This window comes from Pseudorasbora parva, chromosome 13 (assembly GCF_024679245.1).
Source record: "Pseudorasbora parva isolate DD20220531a chromosome 13, ASM2467924v1, whole genome shotgun sequence".
NCBI classification, from domain to species: domain Eukaryota; kingdom Metazoa; phylum Chordata; class Actinopteri; order Cypriniformes; family Gobionidae; genus Pseudorasbora; species Pseudorasbora parva.
Genome location: NC_090184.1, coordinates 7265697 through 7283372, shown reverse-complemented (window position 1 = coordinate 7283372; position 17676 = coordinate 7265697). Strand labels below are relative to the sequence as shown.

Here is a 17676-nt window from a genome sequence, read left to right as displayed (position 1 = left end):
TCAAATGCGCTAACGGTTAGTCCATTGTTGTTCTGTATAACGTTACACTAGTCTGACGTGCAAAACCGTTTTGCTTGCTACTGCTAAGGTTTAGTCGCATACAATAGTCCATAAACCGAATCATGTCCTCATAAACTGCGAGTAAAGACACACAAATGTTGACAGACCACTAAATACAGTACATACCACAGAGACGGACGTCCTGCCGTTGCTGTTTCTCCTGTTCAATTTATTTCAGCCTCAGATTTGATTCTGGATCATTATCTGTATTAGCTGAGATAGCCATGGGTTTCTCCACGCTTGAGGACGTTAGCGCTTTGTTCGCGATCGTCATTCTTTAGCTCCGCCCACACGATACGCCTCCAGGCGCTCGGTTTTTTCCGGAAAGACTCGGTACAGCCTATATTTATTTTATAAAGATAATAAAACTAAAGACTTTTTGGAGATATGAAGGATGCAATACTACTCTATAGGTAATCAAGATTGACATGAGATTGACTGAAACTGAGTGTTTCACCCCCCCTTTAAAGGGTTAGTTCACCCAAAAATTAAAATTCTGTCAATAATTACATTCTCTAATGTCGTTCGACACCCGTAAGACCTCAAAAACTATTCATAAATTTATTATAGAGCCACTGTAGTGAGATGGGCTTTGTAATGACATCTTTAGTACCTTTTATGGGTCTTGAGAGAGGAAATGACATTGGTGTCAATGAAGGCCTTTCTGAGCCATCGGATTTCAACAAAAAATCTCTTCATTTGTTTCTGAAGATGAACGAAAGTCTTACGAGTGTCAAACGACATTAGGGTGAGTCATTAATGAGAGAATTGTCATTTTTGGGTGAACTAACCCTTTAGCATAATCCACTTGAAGAAGTGAATGAAAAGGAGTGAGTGAATTCAGACACTGAAGGGCTGCCGCTTTTGCGTAGTGTTTAGAAAACTGGCAGTACCAGTAGTAATGAAAAGATTTATCTCTATAATGGAAACTACCATGAAAAAACCTTAATTTAATAATCAATTCAAATGGATGATTCAGGTGCGGGCGCCATCTTCTGGTCAGATGCAGGAATTAATTTGTTGCAACCATCACATTGGCATTTTCTAGCCGTTAAGCATACATCCGTTTTAAACTTGTTATTGCGGTGCATTGTGAGACTGAATGGGTGCACTCGATATCATCCACTATGGTTTCGGACACTGCTACAAATGGCTGTCCCTTCAAATATTGTCATTTTTAAGGGTATTGGGGGCAATTTCGGACACAGACACTATTTTTTTCAACCTGATGTGACACTTCCATACCATGGTCAAAAAGGTTGACCAATCAAAACACACTGGTCCAGGTAACCAATCAGAGCACATTGTGCTTTTCGGAAGGAGGGGCTTCAAAGAAACAGGAACTAAATAGAGTGTTACTGGTAGACTAAGAAGAGAGGACCTGCAAAAATGTCAAAAAATGTGATGGTGTTTTTGAAGCATGAAGACCTATTCTAGTAGACCCTAAAAACTAAATCAAGACTTTGTAAAAGAGCATAATAGGTCCTCTTTGAAAGAATAAATCTCCCAAAAAATGACAATTCTGTTTTTTACTCGCCTTAATGTGATTTGAAAAATGTATTCCTTTCCTTATTCTGTAAAAAAAAAAAGACTGTGCAGTTGTTTTTGTCCATATTATATATGAATTTTAATGGGGCCCAAAACTTCTAAGCACCAAAAATTACACAAAGGTAGCATTCATTTAATCAATACAAAAACATCTGAAACAATAATCCAAAATCTTCTTTTGAGTTGTGCACAAGCATTTCCAATTTTCTATTTTTGTGTGATTCCTTTAATATGTCAATGTATGCATTAAATATGAATAGCTCAATTTTGTATGTTAGTTGGTATGAATGGACTGAGGAGCTGTGTGTTGTGAATGTCAAATTTAATCTAAATTCATCAAACTTGCCAAAAAGAGGCCAATAAAAGATGAGCGTGCAGTTGTGTTACCCTGTATCCCAGGTCCTCGTGTAGGTCACAGGTGCTGGTGTTGACGTTGGTCTGCCACACCGTCTCCTTAATACTACAGCCGTACATGAAGACATTCTTCTTCCGTGAATGGCCGTGATAATCGCAGAACACCTAAACACACACAGTTAACAGATAGACACACTGCTGGTGTGATTTAAACAGTTTAAACCGAGTTCTCTCACACACAGCATGCTGCTCTCTCACCAGTGGAGTTTTTCCTGTAGCTCTGAGGTACTGCAGGAGACTCTTGGCGTGGTAGATGGTGGGGTGCAGCTCTGGGTTGGGCTTTTGCCACTGTCTGTTCAGATCCTCCCCACTCAGAGAACAACGATGACTGCAGCGTGAGAATAAAGAAGAGTGGAAATATGTGATTAGTTTACAGATCAAATTCATGTAGAAGTATTGCCCTTACTAATATCTGTAGCACTGCGTAATAACTTTCATTAAAGGGTTAGTTCACCCAAAAATGAAATTGATGTCATTAATGACTCACCCTAATGTCGTTCAACACAAGTAAGACCTCCATTCATCTTCAGAACACAGTTTAAGATATTTTATATTTAGTCCGACAGCATTTCTAAGTGTATGCACACTATACAGTCCATGTCCAGAAAGGGAAAAAAAACATAATCAAAGTAGTCCATATGTGACATCAGTGGGTTAATTAGAATCTCTTGAAGCATCGAAAATACATTTTGGTCCAAAAATAACAAAAACTACGACTTTATTCAGCATTGTCTTCTCTTCCACGTTCGTGTTCAATCCTCAAATAAAGATTCAAATGGTTGTGAATCAGTGAATCGATCAATGATTCAGATCGCTAGTGTCACGTGATTTCAGCAGTTTGACACGTGATCCGAATCATGAATCAATACACTGATTCACAACCGTTTGAATCTTTATGTGAGGGTTGAAAACAAACACGGAAGAGAAGACAATGCTGAATAAATTTGTAGTTTTTGTTATTTTTGGAGCAAAATGTATTTTCGATGCTTCAAGAGATTCTAATGAACTAACTGATGTCTCATATGGACTACTTTGATGATGTTTTTATTCCCTTTCTGGACATGGACAGTATAGTGTGTATACACTTGGATACGCTGTCGGACTAAATATAAAATATCTTAAACTGTGTTCTGATGATGAACCGAGGTCTTACGGGTGTGGAACGACATTAGTCATTAATGACATCAATTTCATTTTGGGTGAACTAACCCTTTAAGTGTTAAACAATATCTGCATACTTTTTAATATGCACTATATATTCCTGCCCATTTCATACATGTATAAAACAGCTAAAAATCCTAGGTTTGTGCTGCACTCTAATGATGACTTTTTTTTAAAGCAGTGTCATCTACAGTGTCAACAGCTTCTGTTGATTTGCAGAACCAGTGTGGAATGTGGAGGTGATTGTTGTTGTTTGTTGACATACTTTCCATTGATGACCCCGTCAGGGTTGAGCATGGGGATGATTTTGAAGATGTAGCTCTCTCGTAGACTTTGGGCTTGAGGACTGCAGCTCATGAGAAACTCCAGAGTGCCCTTCATCACCCAGCTAGAGTTAGTCTCTCCAGGATGCACCCGCGCAGACAGAAACACCACTGGACGGCTTCCTACAAACACACACACGTTACAGCATAGCTGAGCGAGCCACACTCATTCACGAAGGCTGAAATTACAGTGAAATTTAAGTGCCCCCCGCACTTTTAATAAAATGTATTTTAATCCCCCGCACTTTTACTGGGTCTCACCGATCCTAGTCGACCTGCTCCGAGCGGGATTTGAACCGGCGTTACGGAGCGGGCAAGTTAACAGGGAGGCTAAAAACAGCTTTCTCTAACCTCTGTTGATAGTGCACTTCTGAGGTCACGGCCCACGATTTTATTCGTATCTAAATATGAGGAGGGCGCTCTCACAGAAAGTCCAAAAGTGGATTCGTAGAACCGATATGAGTGATGAATCGTGACGACGACAATCAGACGATTGCGACAATATGCTTTATGTGTGTTTTTCAAGCCATCTCAATGTAGGCTATTTATTGACAATAAAGTATATCATATGAATAATAAAGTGCTTATGGCCAACTTTTTTAATCTTTAGTATCTTCTGCTCACCAAGGCTGCATTTATTTGATCAAAAATACAGTTAAAACAGTAATTGTAAAATATTATTACAAATTAAAAACATATTTTTTTTCTATGTGACTATATAGTAGGCCTAGTGTAATTTATTCCTGTGATCAAAGATGAGTTTATCATCATTACTCCAGTCTTCAGTGATCCTTCACTTATCATTCTCATATGATGATGATTTTATAATCAAGAAACATTTATGATTATTATCTGTGTGCTGCTTAAAAATGTTGTGGAAACCATGATACATTTTATTTTTCAGGATTCTTTGATGAATAGAAATTTTAATGGACAGCATTTATTTGCACTTATTAAAGCCGCACTTGGCTACTTTTGCTCTCTGGGTCCCCCTACAGTTTGGAAAAAAAATGTCCTCAACTACTGTCATAAGAGCTGTCATCCTACAACAGGGGATGCCATCGCGCGTGCATTTGTTGACATGACAACCCTGATAGCCCTGAACTAGTTATGTGCGGGTCGTCTCATAACCCGCGGACCCCGTATGTCTATTTAATGGTCGCAGGTGCGCGGCGGGTTGTAAAAATATATACAGTGGTGCGGTGCGGGCCAAATAACTTCATAAAAGCGTCCCGCGGGTCGGTGCAGCACTAACAGTTCCCCTGAACAGTTCTTCTGGCGGCGTGTGTGAAATGTCTTCATCCCAGGTAACGTTACAGTCAGTGGCATATGCTTCAGCATGTCATATGAATATAATTTCATGGGTTTTATTTTTTTCAAACGCCAAATAATCACGATGCTCACGTTTACAAGCCAGCGTCATTATAGTAGTCTATTAGTTACTGTTTTACAGAATCTATATGATACTTCAGTTCAATGTTTGAGTGGTAGGTAATCACCGTAACAAGCATGACAGCATCGGTCGGGCACGCCTCCTTCAGCTCACTCCGACGAGCAAACGCTGGTCACATGTTGGTCCTCGTCCTGCATTTAATCCCATCACTTTTTCATTTCCTCTTATTGCTTTCCTCCAACAAAACCTTTTCTTTCTTATTTGTCTCTGCTGCTTCGGACATGACTATATTATCCGACGAACAAAGTTGGGCTCGCACGTCCGAATGTAAGGAAGTGTGTGTGTTGGTGGAAGTGACGTATATGCCGTAAAGCAGTCGGATTTTGTAGTTCTTTTTTTTTCTCGGGTTACTACCCGAAACCCGAAGTTTAAAAGTACGATTAAAAACGATACAGACCCCATCAGGCTATGGCAGACGTGTCATTCAACCTATTGTAAGTCGATTTATCATCACAAGAGTCTTAAAAAATATATTATGAAGGTTGAAAAGTTACCTAGTGCTGATTTAAATATATTATTATCTTTTGTAATATTAAAAATATCACTTGTGATCAGTTTAATGCATGTCTGATCAATAAAAGTATTAATTTCACTCTTTTTTAAATTTTACCACAAATGTTTGAATGGTATGGTGGTTTCCACAAAAATGTACCATGAGCAGCACAACTGTTTTCAACACTAATAATCATAAATGTGTGTTAATCGTCAGATCCTCATCTGAGAATGATTAGTGAAGGATCATGTGAAACTGAAGACTGGAGTAATGATGATAAATCCAGCTTTGATCACAGGAATAAATTACACTTTACTATATATTCACATAGAGAACAGATGATTTACATCAGAATAATATTTCTGAATAACATTTTTTTTTACATTGCATAAATTCTATGGAGACAATGCACAAGTGTTTGAAGTATGCTACATAAACCAATCATAAAATTGGCATAAAATATAGGAGAAAAAAATTATAGATATTAGTGGTTATTGTTCAGCTGTGTATTTGATATATTACCGAATTAAAAGCAAGAGATGTGATAAATTTATATCGGCCAAAAAAAAAACGGTATTACGACATTTCTGTCCCCCTCACTTCTGAAAAGATGGCTACGCCACTGCATTAAATGACATAAGATCATTTTTCTTGTTTTGTTGAAAATATCAAAATTAAGTGAGTTTTTACTAATCCTATAAGGTCATTAGAAATCACACTGTACAAAATGGATCTAATAAACTTGGGTATGACATGTGCGTAGACTGTACAAGGATGACGTTTAAGTTAGTATAGAGAAAAAACATCATCAATGTGTGCTAGTCGTAAATAAATAGAGCAAAATGAAAATGCACTTTGGCAAATGTGTTTTTTATATGGCTGAAAAAGAGAGAAGGAAGCAAAAGATGAGAATATGGATGAAGTCTTAGCTAGGGAAAAAAGGGCCAACTTGGCATGCCAATTGTGTAATTGTAGCTTAAAGGTGAACTATGTAGTATTTTTGCAGTAAAATATCCAAAAACCACCAGGCCAGTGTCATATATTTAGTTCGGTTGAGTTCTTACAATATCCGAAATGTTTCCAACTATTTGTAAATTGTTAGAAAATTGCTATTTTAACCAAGGAGCCGGGACGTCTGAGCATAGCATCTGAGGGAGTCGTCTGTCAATGGCATCATATCTGCGTTATCCTCGGTTACTGGTTTTATTCTGCAGAAGCGCTTTACTCTTAGCAGTGTGAACAAGTGTCAGCAGCCACCGAGCGAACGCACAGAGTTACGTCATAACATCATTTTAAACAGTCAAAAGTATATAATATGATAAACAGAGCTGTGTTAACTTAGCCTGACAAGCCAGACCCACATCAAGATGTTTGGTCTGGAAACTCACCATAGACAGGGCTCAATCCGAGGGGCGGATAAACGGTTGTCTTTCAAACTCCCTCTGCACGCGATAGGATAGCGCTACACCAACCGGAGCAACGACGGTGAAGGGGAGCTCGCTGACTGATTAAACATTCGCCGTATCCGGTCGGCTAAACTCCGAACACATCTTCCCTTTTTAAGAATGACTTCAGTGCCGCTCTTTGTTCTTTTCTCAGAGAAAAGCTTAACTCCAAGTCTTCCGGAGGCGCGGGCAGAGCTGATTCGAAAGACCGCCGCCGTTCGCCAGTTTCTGTGTTACTAGAAGCACGCAAACGCAACACGGCCGTCGTCATTATGGCCCCGCCCGCCGACTCTATAGCCTACACGATGTGATTGGGCCGTCCAGATTCTGAGGAATACAGCTCAGAAGGGTATTGAGAGTTGCTAGACCACACTTGCGGGCAAATTAAATTTGCTGCCGCTAGGGTGCGTCTAGATTTCTAGGCTAGTGTTAACTCATACTCGTGACCAGAAAAGCAAAAATGGCACCGGCGACTGTGTCCCGTAGCGGATGGTAAAATTACATTAAGGTTAGTCATTTTATGTTCTAGAGCCATGTCTCGTTGATCAATACGCCATTTCATGTTGCATTTTTATTGGCTGGTAAGTATTGTAGGTCGTAGCAGCAAACACATTGTGATAACGGCCGTTTTTGAACCTCTCTCTCTTTACCATTTAGAAGCCACGACCACAGAAATTGCCACAATTGTTGATCTTTCGTCTAGGACAGCCTAAAATCGTACAATGTGTACTGGTGTCTACAAATGTATTAGTATTATGAATTATTAGTGTGTGCATGTATTGTGTACAGCAAGCATGCAAAAGTGCATGGCAGCGTTTGTGAGAGTGTGTGTAAATCATCATGTATGAGAATGTATATTAGAAGAGTGTTCAAGCATGTGGGTGATTGCGTTCATTAGAGAGAGTGCATGTGAGCGTGCATTAAGGAGTGCATTCTGTTTCTTACCCACTAAACCAGGGGTGCAAAACTCAGCTCCTGGAGGAGCAGAACTTGATTAGCCGGATCAAGTGCGTTTAATTACGGTTGAACTAAACTCTGCCGGGCTGTGGCCCTCCAGGAACTGAATTTGGCACCCCTGAACTAAACTGATTGCTATGGCTGTATTCTTATCAGTGATGTTTCAGTGTGTGTGTGTGTGTGTGTGTGTGTGTGTGTGTGTGTGTGTGTGTGTGTGTGTGTGTGATGGTAATCACTACATTATGGGGACAATGAGGAAAACATCTTATAAATCACACAGAAGGAGTTTTTTTGAGAAAGTAAAAATGTTGAATGTTTCCTGTGATGGGTAGGTTTAGGGGCAGGGGCAGTGTAGGGGGATAGAAAATACGGTTTGTACAGTATAAAAACCATACGCCTATGGAAAGTCCCCATAAAACATGGAAACACCCCGTGTGTGTGTGTGTGTGTGTGTGTGTGTGTGTGTGTGTGTGTGTGTGTGTGTGTGTGTGTGTGTGTGTGTGTGTGTGTGTGTGTGTGTATACATACTGAACTGACTGATATGGTCATTGCTGGAGGATTCTGGCATGGCTGTGATGGTGAGCAGGGGACAGCCGTTTCCTCCCAGCGTTTCACACAGATCCTCCTGTCTGTAGTATATCTTATCAGTACCCAAAGCACTCAACTTTTGCAGATGCATCTAAACGAACGAGGAACAAAATCAATGAATACTACTTAGCACACAAGATCAGGATGAAGCCAGTAAAAATCAAGGTATATTAAAAATATCATGCCATAGTCCCCTGATTGCATCCATCCATTTTCTGTTATATTTCTAAAGTATGCATGCTTCCTTGGCTGATATTGGCATTAGGGATGCCACAATACTCACACAATACTCAATAGTGAACCGTTCGGTACGGGTTCAAGGTTCAATACGCGCTTGTGAATTGTGTTTTTTTTTTCGGTTCGGTTTTGCATTTTATTAATTTAATATAAACACAGACAGTTTTGTCTAAAGTGAAAGTAAAATAACGTGTGTCTGTATATGAGATGCGAGCAGGTCTCAGCAGTGTAGCCTAGTGATTGTGAACGCTTGTCCTTAAAGGGACAGTTCACCTCTAAAATTATGTTAATAAAACAACAAAAGAAAAAGAAAAAAAATCACTCACTGCTCGAATAAATTCACAATACAGTAGCTTTCGATCAATGTATATTGTATACTGAAGACTATGTAGTTTTAATTTTAGCCTACATTTATTCATTCAATTTCATACTTAAATGCTACTGTAGATCTCTGAGCTATATACATATATATACATATATATATATATATATATTAGGGGTGTAACGGTTCACAAAATTCACGGTTCGGTTCGATACGATACACTGGTGTCACGGTTCGGTACGGTACGGTTCGGTATGTTTTAGATACAGCAAAAAGAAAAAATTGGCAGATAAATTACCTTTTTTTATTATTTTTTTTATTAAAACTAACAAAGTATGATTTTTTTTTTTTTTTACATTGAACAATGATGGAGCTATATTTTACCCATCTTCTGTGTAGTTGAAAGGAACAAGACATTAGCTCTTTACATTAGCGTGTGCGGTGTGCGTTGCAGGAGCCCCACACCCTGTAGTGCTTTCACATATACTGCGTTTGCAGTCCGCAACTAATCCGCTGTTGCATACCACAAACACAGCATTGATTTATTATTTTTTATTTAAAATCCAAAGGTTTTTACTGAACATGCCTCGTCAGAATTCCAATTATCGTTGTTTACTCTTTAATAGAAGTCAGGTTACGTAGCCTACTACATTTAAACAACATTTTATTAAATTCATTTATTCATATTTATATACTTTAGATTTAGCTCACACAAGTGGCAAAACATTTAAACACAGTTTATAGCCTTAAATCACAAACATTTTAAATTAGAAACTTACAATAGTATATCCAAAAACAGCCGACTCTCGTCTTATCTTTCGTTTTTACACCCTTTTAAAAGAAATCCTGCAGGTCAAAAAGAACTTTGCTTTTCACCTCCAAGAAAGTGCTATCCATTATGGCACATTTTTTTTTAACCTAAATGCCAGGTAAAGTGTGGTTTTGTTGCTTTACTTGAGAGAAAAAAAGCCATGTGTTGACTTTGAAACAAGAGTATATTTTACATGATATGCATCTGTGGTAGATTTTCGCGTCAGTACATGTTTATTTTAATGCGAACAATGTTCTACCACTTTAATGCAGCAACGCAGCACAGCAAAAAATAGACTCGGTACGAAAACGATCCGTGCACTGCTGCAGACGCACCGCTCCTGGAACAGACTGACGGACAGCATCCGCGTGCAGTGTGAAAACTGTAATCCGTTAACATGGGTACGGGAAAAAACGCAACGCAGACGGAGTATGTGTGAAACGGGCGTAAGGTCTCATATCCGCGGCTATAAATGGACCACTCGCCGCGGTGATGTCTTTTGCCATTTGAATAAGTTGGAAATGTCTGTCTAAATGCTGCGGGGATAGTTTGTGGGATAGTTTGTGGCTGTTTCTCCTGTTCATCGTCTTGTTGTCGGCGTAAATGAGTTGATTGACATGACATGAATTATTCCCGCTGCTGTACCATCAGCAAATGCGACATACCGTTGTTTTTTAATCCATCGCTCTTGCCAACACCATCATAGCTTACAAAGAATCAAAAGTTCACCCAAACACCAGACCTGTTGGTTATTGGAGGATCTTCTATTTCTGGTTTGTTAAACGCAATAGCCATTTTGCCACGAGCATTCAGCGCGTAGCCTACTGAGTAAGCGAGCACCTGACTGAGCAGCCTAAAACATATTTGGTGTTTTTTTTTTTTTTCACTTCGGCGGTGTCAGGGGCATTGGCTGTTATGTCGTTTTGGTTATTGGGCTACCTTGTTGAACGCATATTATTATATTTCACACACTTTTTTTATTTTCCAAATCTAATGAATTAGTCCAAGAACCGTTCGGTACATGATGCGTACCGAACCGAAAGCCTCGTACCGAACGGTTCAATACGAATACGCATATCGTTACACCCCTAATATATATATATATATATATATATATATATATATATATATATATATATATATATATATATATATATATATATATATATATATATATATAATACATTTTTCAAGTCTTTTAAGTAAAATAAAGAAAGAGTATTACAATAAAAACATTTTCTCCTTAACCTCTTTCTGTTCCTGTCACCTAAGAATAGAATAGCAAAAAACCGAACTGAAAACCATGGTTAAAAACCGAGGTATGTATTGAACTGTGGACTAACTGTATTGTTGCATCCCTAATTGGCATAATAAAAGAGCTGTGGCATGTGTTGTGCACTAAACCACTAGTCCACAGCGGCAACAGTATGTAAATGTTATGAATGTTAATTTCATAACGTACATTTTGTTACAGCACGTCACTGTATTTAATATTTAGTTTTTTGCACCCAAACTGGCATACTATATCAAACTAACGTGCTTCTTGATAAGACACACTCAGGTATTACTGCACATCAATTTAAGGAGTACCTTCAGCATCGAGTAGGTGTATGGGTAATGATAGGCAAAGTAGCAAACATCATCTTTATGCTGAAAAGTCACAGTGAAGGTCATGGTGAAGTATGATTTGCCCTTTTGCCCTCCGGCTGCAATAGAGCTTCGTGAGAAATGATTCCTAGATGATAAGAATAGAGGTCAGTGCGTGACAACCCACAAATCAATATAATTGATAAGCTATAATACAATGATAAACAACATAAAGGCTTGTACTTACTTGTAGTAGCAGATGTCTGATCCTGTTCTAACCCATTGGGGCCTGCCGTTGATGGCATCATGTACCGAGTACATGAGCACCTGCATACCTGTCACATCACAGGAAAGACCAGCAGGTAAAAAACACTGATGGGTCGAGATGGGCTGACCGAGTGTATTTAAGGAGCTGAATACTGTACAACATCCAAACATACTCTACGCAAGTACGTGAACACAAGAACTTCTGGCTTGTGTGCTTGAGTAGAGTATGTTTCTGGACTAATGCATGAAATGACCCACCATAATTGAACTGGCTGTTAGACTTCTCACAGTTGATTATATTGAATCGATAACGAACTCCAGGACGCATATTGCCCACCTCGAAATAGAACCACTGGTGATAGTGATTACTATTGATATCCGAGTTCAAGATCAAGTCATACTCAAACCTGCCGATAGAAAAAATAGCTTCTTCATTTCATGAAAGACACATTTATACAACAACAACAAAAAGCTTTTTCTGCACGTACTTTCTGACTTGTATTGCTTTCCGTAGGTTTCCAGACTCAAATTTAGAGTTGAACTTGAGAGACTCCCCGTTGTCAATAACTGGACAACTGAAAAGTTTTGAAAAGACAATTTAAAAAAAAAAAAACATTTGACATAATTTAACATTTAACATCACACCAACAATAAACATGGGTAATTAAAAACATTTTTTTAAATGATTTTAGTCAAATTGGCTGAAAATATATGTACATGCATAATTTCAATCACATGTAATATGATTTAACTGCTTATGGTGTTCGACCAATAGTTACCAAATTGATATTGGAGACAAAGTTTGGTGTCAGTGTGTTGCAGAGATAAAGCCTCAGCATCAGCCTGGCACCTCGCCATCAAATTTCTTGATGCGTTATTCGAGAACGGTTTGGTTAGTCAAAAAGCTTTTAATAACTCTTTGCCAGAATGGTCTGAAAATTATCTGAGCTGAATTTGATGAGAATCAGACAGACAGAATACGAGGAGTTTGAAAAGAGGTCTTTAAAGAAATTCAAAATGGCAGTAAATTTGTCCGAATATGGCATAAATGGTATCCCTGTTATCAGTATGATTCCGTTGAGTTTCGGCTAGCTTCATTAAAATAGGTCAAATTAATCAATAGTTATTAACATTTAGAAATATCATTACAAGTTTTGATCGGAAGGTGACACTGTCTTGAAACTTGAAACTTTAGAAATCCCAATGAACTATACCGTGTTTCATAATTATACGTTAATGTGTTTGTAAATATTTAAATAAAATTAAAAGCATTTTACTTTTAAATTCAAAAAGTCTGACACCCAAAATGGCTGACATGGGAAAATCGCATACAATTTGACATGCTGCAGTAACGAATCCAACTAAACCACTTTTATGATTTTGGAGAAAACCATTTAGAAGTTAAAGCTGCACTGTGTGATATATTCTAGCGGTGTAAAGGTATATGACCATCCAGTGAATATTAGTTTCTGCTCCTCTCAATTCCGATTTCGTTTTAACTCCTACGGTGGCCGATTTAGTCCAAGATTAACATGGCTATCCCTCTCTTCACATTCGACACGGTGCCATCGAGTGTTAAAATGCGAAAGGCGAAGCTTGAATTTACAGATATGTCCCTCTTTGGCTAATGTACTTTCAAGATGGAGGGGCAACATGGCGACCGGCATTCGAACCCCTCACCCGTATGTATTTTCAGTGGCATATTATAAACTTACAAGAATACTTCATTACTAAAAAGAAGTAAATATACATTAATGAGCACATATATTTTTGAAAGAACTAAGTGTTTAAGCTAAGAATAAACTAAAAAAGTTACACACCCTGCGTCCCAATTCGCATACTTTCCATCCTAAATAGTATTCGAAAATAGAATTAGTATGTCCCAAATTGTAGTATGTTGAAAAGAGTATTCCAAAGATTCCCGGATGGTTTACTATTTCCGGTCCGAATTCACAGTATGGATCGTTGGGCACTCTAACAGCTGATAGTGCCCACAACCCATTGCGAGGTGGACTGGGATTTGATTAGAACTACAAACGTGGATAAAAAGCGTTAAAAAACTACAAACATGGCGGATGTACGAGTTAGACGGTTAAGTAGAGAAGTTTAGATAAAGGGGTTTGAGTGACCGACTATCAGTATTTAACCTGACAAAATATATTTATTCAGTGTTGTCCACATTATATTTCACCTGCAGCAGCATTATGAACTTTTTTAATGACACGTTTGGCCATTAACTTTTAAATGCATCATTACATTTAAACTGCAAACACATGAAGAGAGTCTCGGACCCACAAATGGCAGATCAACGAGCGCCTACATTTCTCTGCGATACGGTAGGAGATTAAACTGAATGTGGAGAATTTGAACTGTGACTAATCTGACGATGATTGACAGGGCAGATAAACGGTGACGGGATGCACGTAACTAAGCGACAGAGTCCGTTAAAGATGGTGAAGTAGTATGTCCCAAAGCTTGCATACTTTTCTGCTACACACTCAAAAGTGTATACCTTTTCTTCACAAAAAGAGGACATACTTCTAGGACGTAGTATAAGTAGGCGAATTGGGACGCAGCAACAGTGTAGCTTTAAGGAAAAACTGTATTTTTTTATATCTCCAGACCAATAGGTGGCGATGTGCTGAAATGCATGTAGCTTGAGGTCATGCTTGAGATGACAAGTTGAAGATTCTCAATAGCCAAAAGCATTGCGGAAATATAGCCTAACATCCAATTTGGCATTCTCTTTATTGAATTGCATGCACATTGTCCGAGAACAGTTGGGTTCATCAAAAAGCTTTTAATAACTTTTTGTCATCATGGTCTGAAGATAATCTGAGCCATTTTTTGTAAAAATGGTATGAATTGTCTAGGACGAGTTTGAAATGTGTTCAGACAAGGAATCAGATAAAAAAAAAAAAAAAAAAAAAGGGATTTCTAAGATTTGACCTTACGGGTCAAAAGTTATTAGCATAAACGCAAGTGAAAATTTAGTTGGTGGCCCCGGGGGGGATTGAGATTGAGAAATTGCTGTGGTTAATGATGAGAATGTGCTCTATCTGTGCTCCAGATTTCAGCACTTTCCCACAAACAGATCTATGGGAGTTTTGGTTGCTTGCCACTGTCACCTTTGGCTTTTGGCTTCCTCAGTTTGTAGATTGACACTATATGATCATTTTATTTGAGCTAATGACATCACCGTTTTCTCCAGAGCGACTGTACAGCTGAATCAAATTTTGTTGCAATATTTCCCTGTTAACCGTGCAGCTGCTTTTAAACAATCGGCATTCTAAAAGCGCTGTATAAAGGTGACTTGACTATGGGCACCATAGACTCAAGGGCGGAAGAATAAAAGGGAAGGATAATAATAAAAACAACACTAAAAAACATTATTATTAGGGGATTATCACCTAATATTTTTATATTTTACATGAATGTAAAAATCTAAAATTCTTACATTAAAAACATTTTATCATACCTTTAATTTAGTTAAACCTTTCATAAATTGTATTGTTATTTAGTTGTATTAGTATTCCTTAAAAAAAAAGGTATTGTTCATTTTTGCTGATGAAAATTTTATATTTAAGAATACTGTAATAAAAACACTTGAATTTGTTTAACTCATCATAGCAAGACAGTTCACTTTTCTTAAAAACTGCACACTGACCTCTGATTGTCTAAGTCATATACGACTTTATCGATGATGTCACTGGGGTGAATGAGCCTCTCAATGTCCTGGAAGATCTTCATTCTGTTGAAAAGGAATGTCTTAGCAAGAAAATACAATTCTGTCATCATTTACTCATTTAAAATTGTAACTTTCGTTCTACTTCGCCGCACAAAATGAGATGTTCTGAAGAACGCTCCCTTCCACACAAAACATTCAGTGATTCAGATTAAGTTGATTAACTTAAATTTTCAGTTTGATCTTCAGAGGATTTGGAATATAATTCATAAGACACTTTGATTGTGCTTTTATGATGTTTTGTAAGCTTGACAGTCCCTGGCTTTTGCTGTGTGGAAAAGAGCAGCATGAACATCTCCTTTTGTGCTCCACAGAAGAAGAAAAAAGCAAAAGGTTTGGAATATCGTCACTAAATTAAATACGACTTTGGTGTTTTGTTTAGTAAGTTTACCAAGTATTATATTTCACAGCAAAAATAAAACTTTGTTAAGTACCTCTGGACACCATAAACCCTCTCTAGAATGGGCTCGCGGAGGTTGAGTGCCACATGCCCAAAGTAATCTGGGTATGCCACCTCTGTGTAGGCTGGCACTGAGCGTGTACTCTTCACCATCTCTAAGTAGATGTCAGGGTCATGAAGTGGCAGCAGTGCCGCTGTGTCTGGCACTTCCAGATCGGCTTGTTCCCCACTCTCGTCCTGAGGCCCATCCACAGAGCCTCCATTCACGCCACCATCTAGAACCAGACGACCCAAACTATAAACCAGATCGCAGTCCGATTTGCCGTCTGGCCTTTTAGATATAGAGATGCTGTCCAGCTCCAGAGGTGATCCACCGGGCGGCAGAACGTCCCCCTGCGGGGAACATCTGTTTTGAGGCCCCGTGGATGTCGGAGTGGTGGGAATGATGATGGGACGATGAAGCTCTGCGTTGCCGCTTGATAGAGGAAAGAAAGATCTGGGGCTTTCAAAGTCATCCTCCTGAGAACAAAACAGAAACTGTGATCATCCTCCGTTTATTAGGAACGTTTTCACACTAGGATCGTTTGGAGTGTACATAGATACAACTTTTATTGATATTATTGGTTACTTCAATAACACAAACGTACTGCTGCCTTGAAGAACAAGCGGCGAAGAAGATGATGAAGATAAAGCCGCCGCCGATCCATGTCCCTCCCGAGAGCTCATCTTTACGAACTAATATAAAGCACTGTGTGATCATTCTAATATACGCAGGTCACATTGACAGTAAAAGAAATGGACAGAGCTATCCCATTGACTTCAACGGTGGAAAAATGAGGCCAATCAGAGGCACTCATTTCCTGATGGCTGAGCGAACTGCGCAGGCTCAGGCTGAGCTTGACGACGTAGATGTGACGTGAGCCTCCTGTCTGACAGCTGTAGGTCTTCTAGTAGTTGTGGAAAGTGAAATCTAAATCACGTTGTTTAAATATTTTCTCCCGTTGCTTTTGGCTCACTATGGGCTTCTCCCCATTCTTCTCCCTAGACTTTATCAGACTTTATGTTTCCACGTCCCCCCGACTGCCTCATAGACAGTAAAAGATTGTTTCTGAGCGTCTCCTCAGGTCTATACGGTAATTTCTCAACTGTGCGACAGAGTCGCGTTGGTTATGACGCAATCGTTAGCCTATTTTTTACAAAAACAGCTTCTACGGGGCGATAGTGTAAGATACAATGTAATGGAGCCTTTTATACATTGTCGTGTTTCTTTAGAAATAAACAATGGACAAATGGTGTCTTTAAACGCCTCAGATGTAAAGTTATTCACTGTCAAAGTGACTCAAAAATGAATGGGAGTCAATGGGATGCTAACAGCAGGTGATGGTTTGGTTAGCAATGGCCGCCTCTAGGGGTGGAACGCTTTCCGAGTGCTAGATTACCCCCTTGGCAGGTCAGAGAGCACCTGTCCATCAAAAGCTCTTCATCCAATCAGAGTAGATCTCTGTTAAGCCCGCCCCGACGAGAGGTTTGTGTCAAAACAGCAAATGAAAAACTGAGAAACGTAAGCTAAATATTTGGCAATGCATTCACAATCCACGATTTGCAAAAACGAATCTTTGAAAAACTTTAACAAAGAATGAAGCATACTGAATATCCTGTTACATATGTGTGACTGAGCTCATTTTTTTTTTTTTTTTCAATGTGTTTTTCTTCTTTTGTAATGGCATATTTTTGATAGCTTCTGAAAAAGTTTCGTTCAGTTTTATTGAGACAAAGGTAATTCCATAATTAACTCACAATTGCGAGATATAAAGTCAACTTTATAACCGCCAAGATTATGCTTTGCAATTCTGACTTTATAACTC

The 17676-nt window shown here is 38.7% G+C and overlaps 1 protein-coding gene across 2 annotated transcripts in view; it reads right to left on the bottom strand.

Annotated features, from left to right (window-relative positions):
• Window positions 1-17676, bottom strand: part of agtpbp1 (ATP/GTP binding carboxypeptidase 1) — a 66976-nt gene that overhangs the window by 17769 nt on the left and 31531 nt on the right. Inside the window, exons 14-23 of one of the 2 annotated variants that reach the window (XM_067413056.1) lie at window positions 15846-16330; window positions 15334-15417; window positions 12155-12241; window positions 11925-12073; window positions 11647-11734; window positions 11403-11547; window positions 8383-8533; window positions 3449-3629; window positions 2221-2350; window positions 1996-2127 (exon numbers count right to left, since the gene is read on the bottom strand). In XM_067413056.1, coding sequence (XP_067269157.1) covers window positions 1996-2127; window positions 2221-2350; window positions 3449-3629; window positions 8383-8533; window positions 11403-11547; window positions 11647-11734; window positions 11925-12073; window positions 12155-12241; window positions 15334-15417; window positions 15846-16330 — 1632 coding nt within the window. The remainder of the gene's footprint in view (window positions 1-1995; window positions 2128-2220; window positions 2351-3448; window positions 3630-8382; window positions 8534-11402; window positions 11548-11646; window positions 11735-11924; window positions 12074-12154; window positions 12242-15333; window positions 15418-15845; window positions 16331-17676) is intronic. The other variant, XM_067413057.1, reaches the window with a different exon arrangement.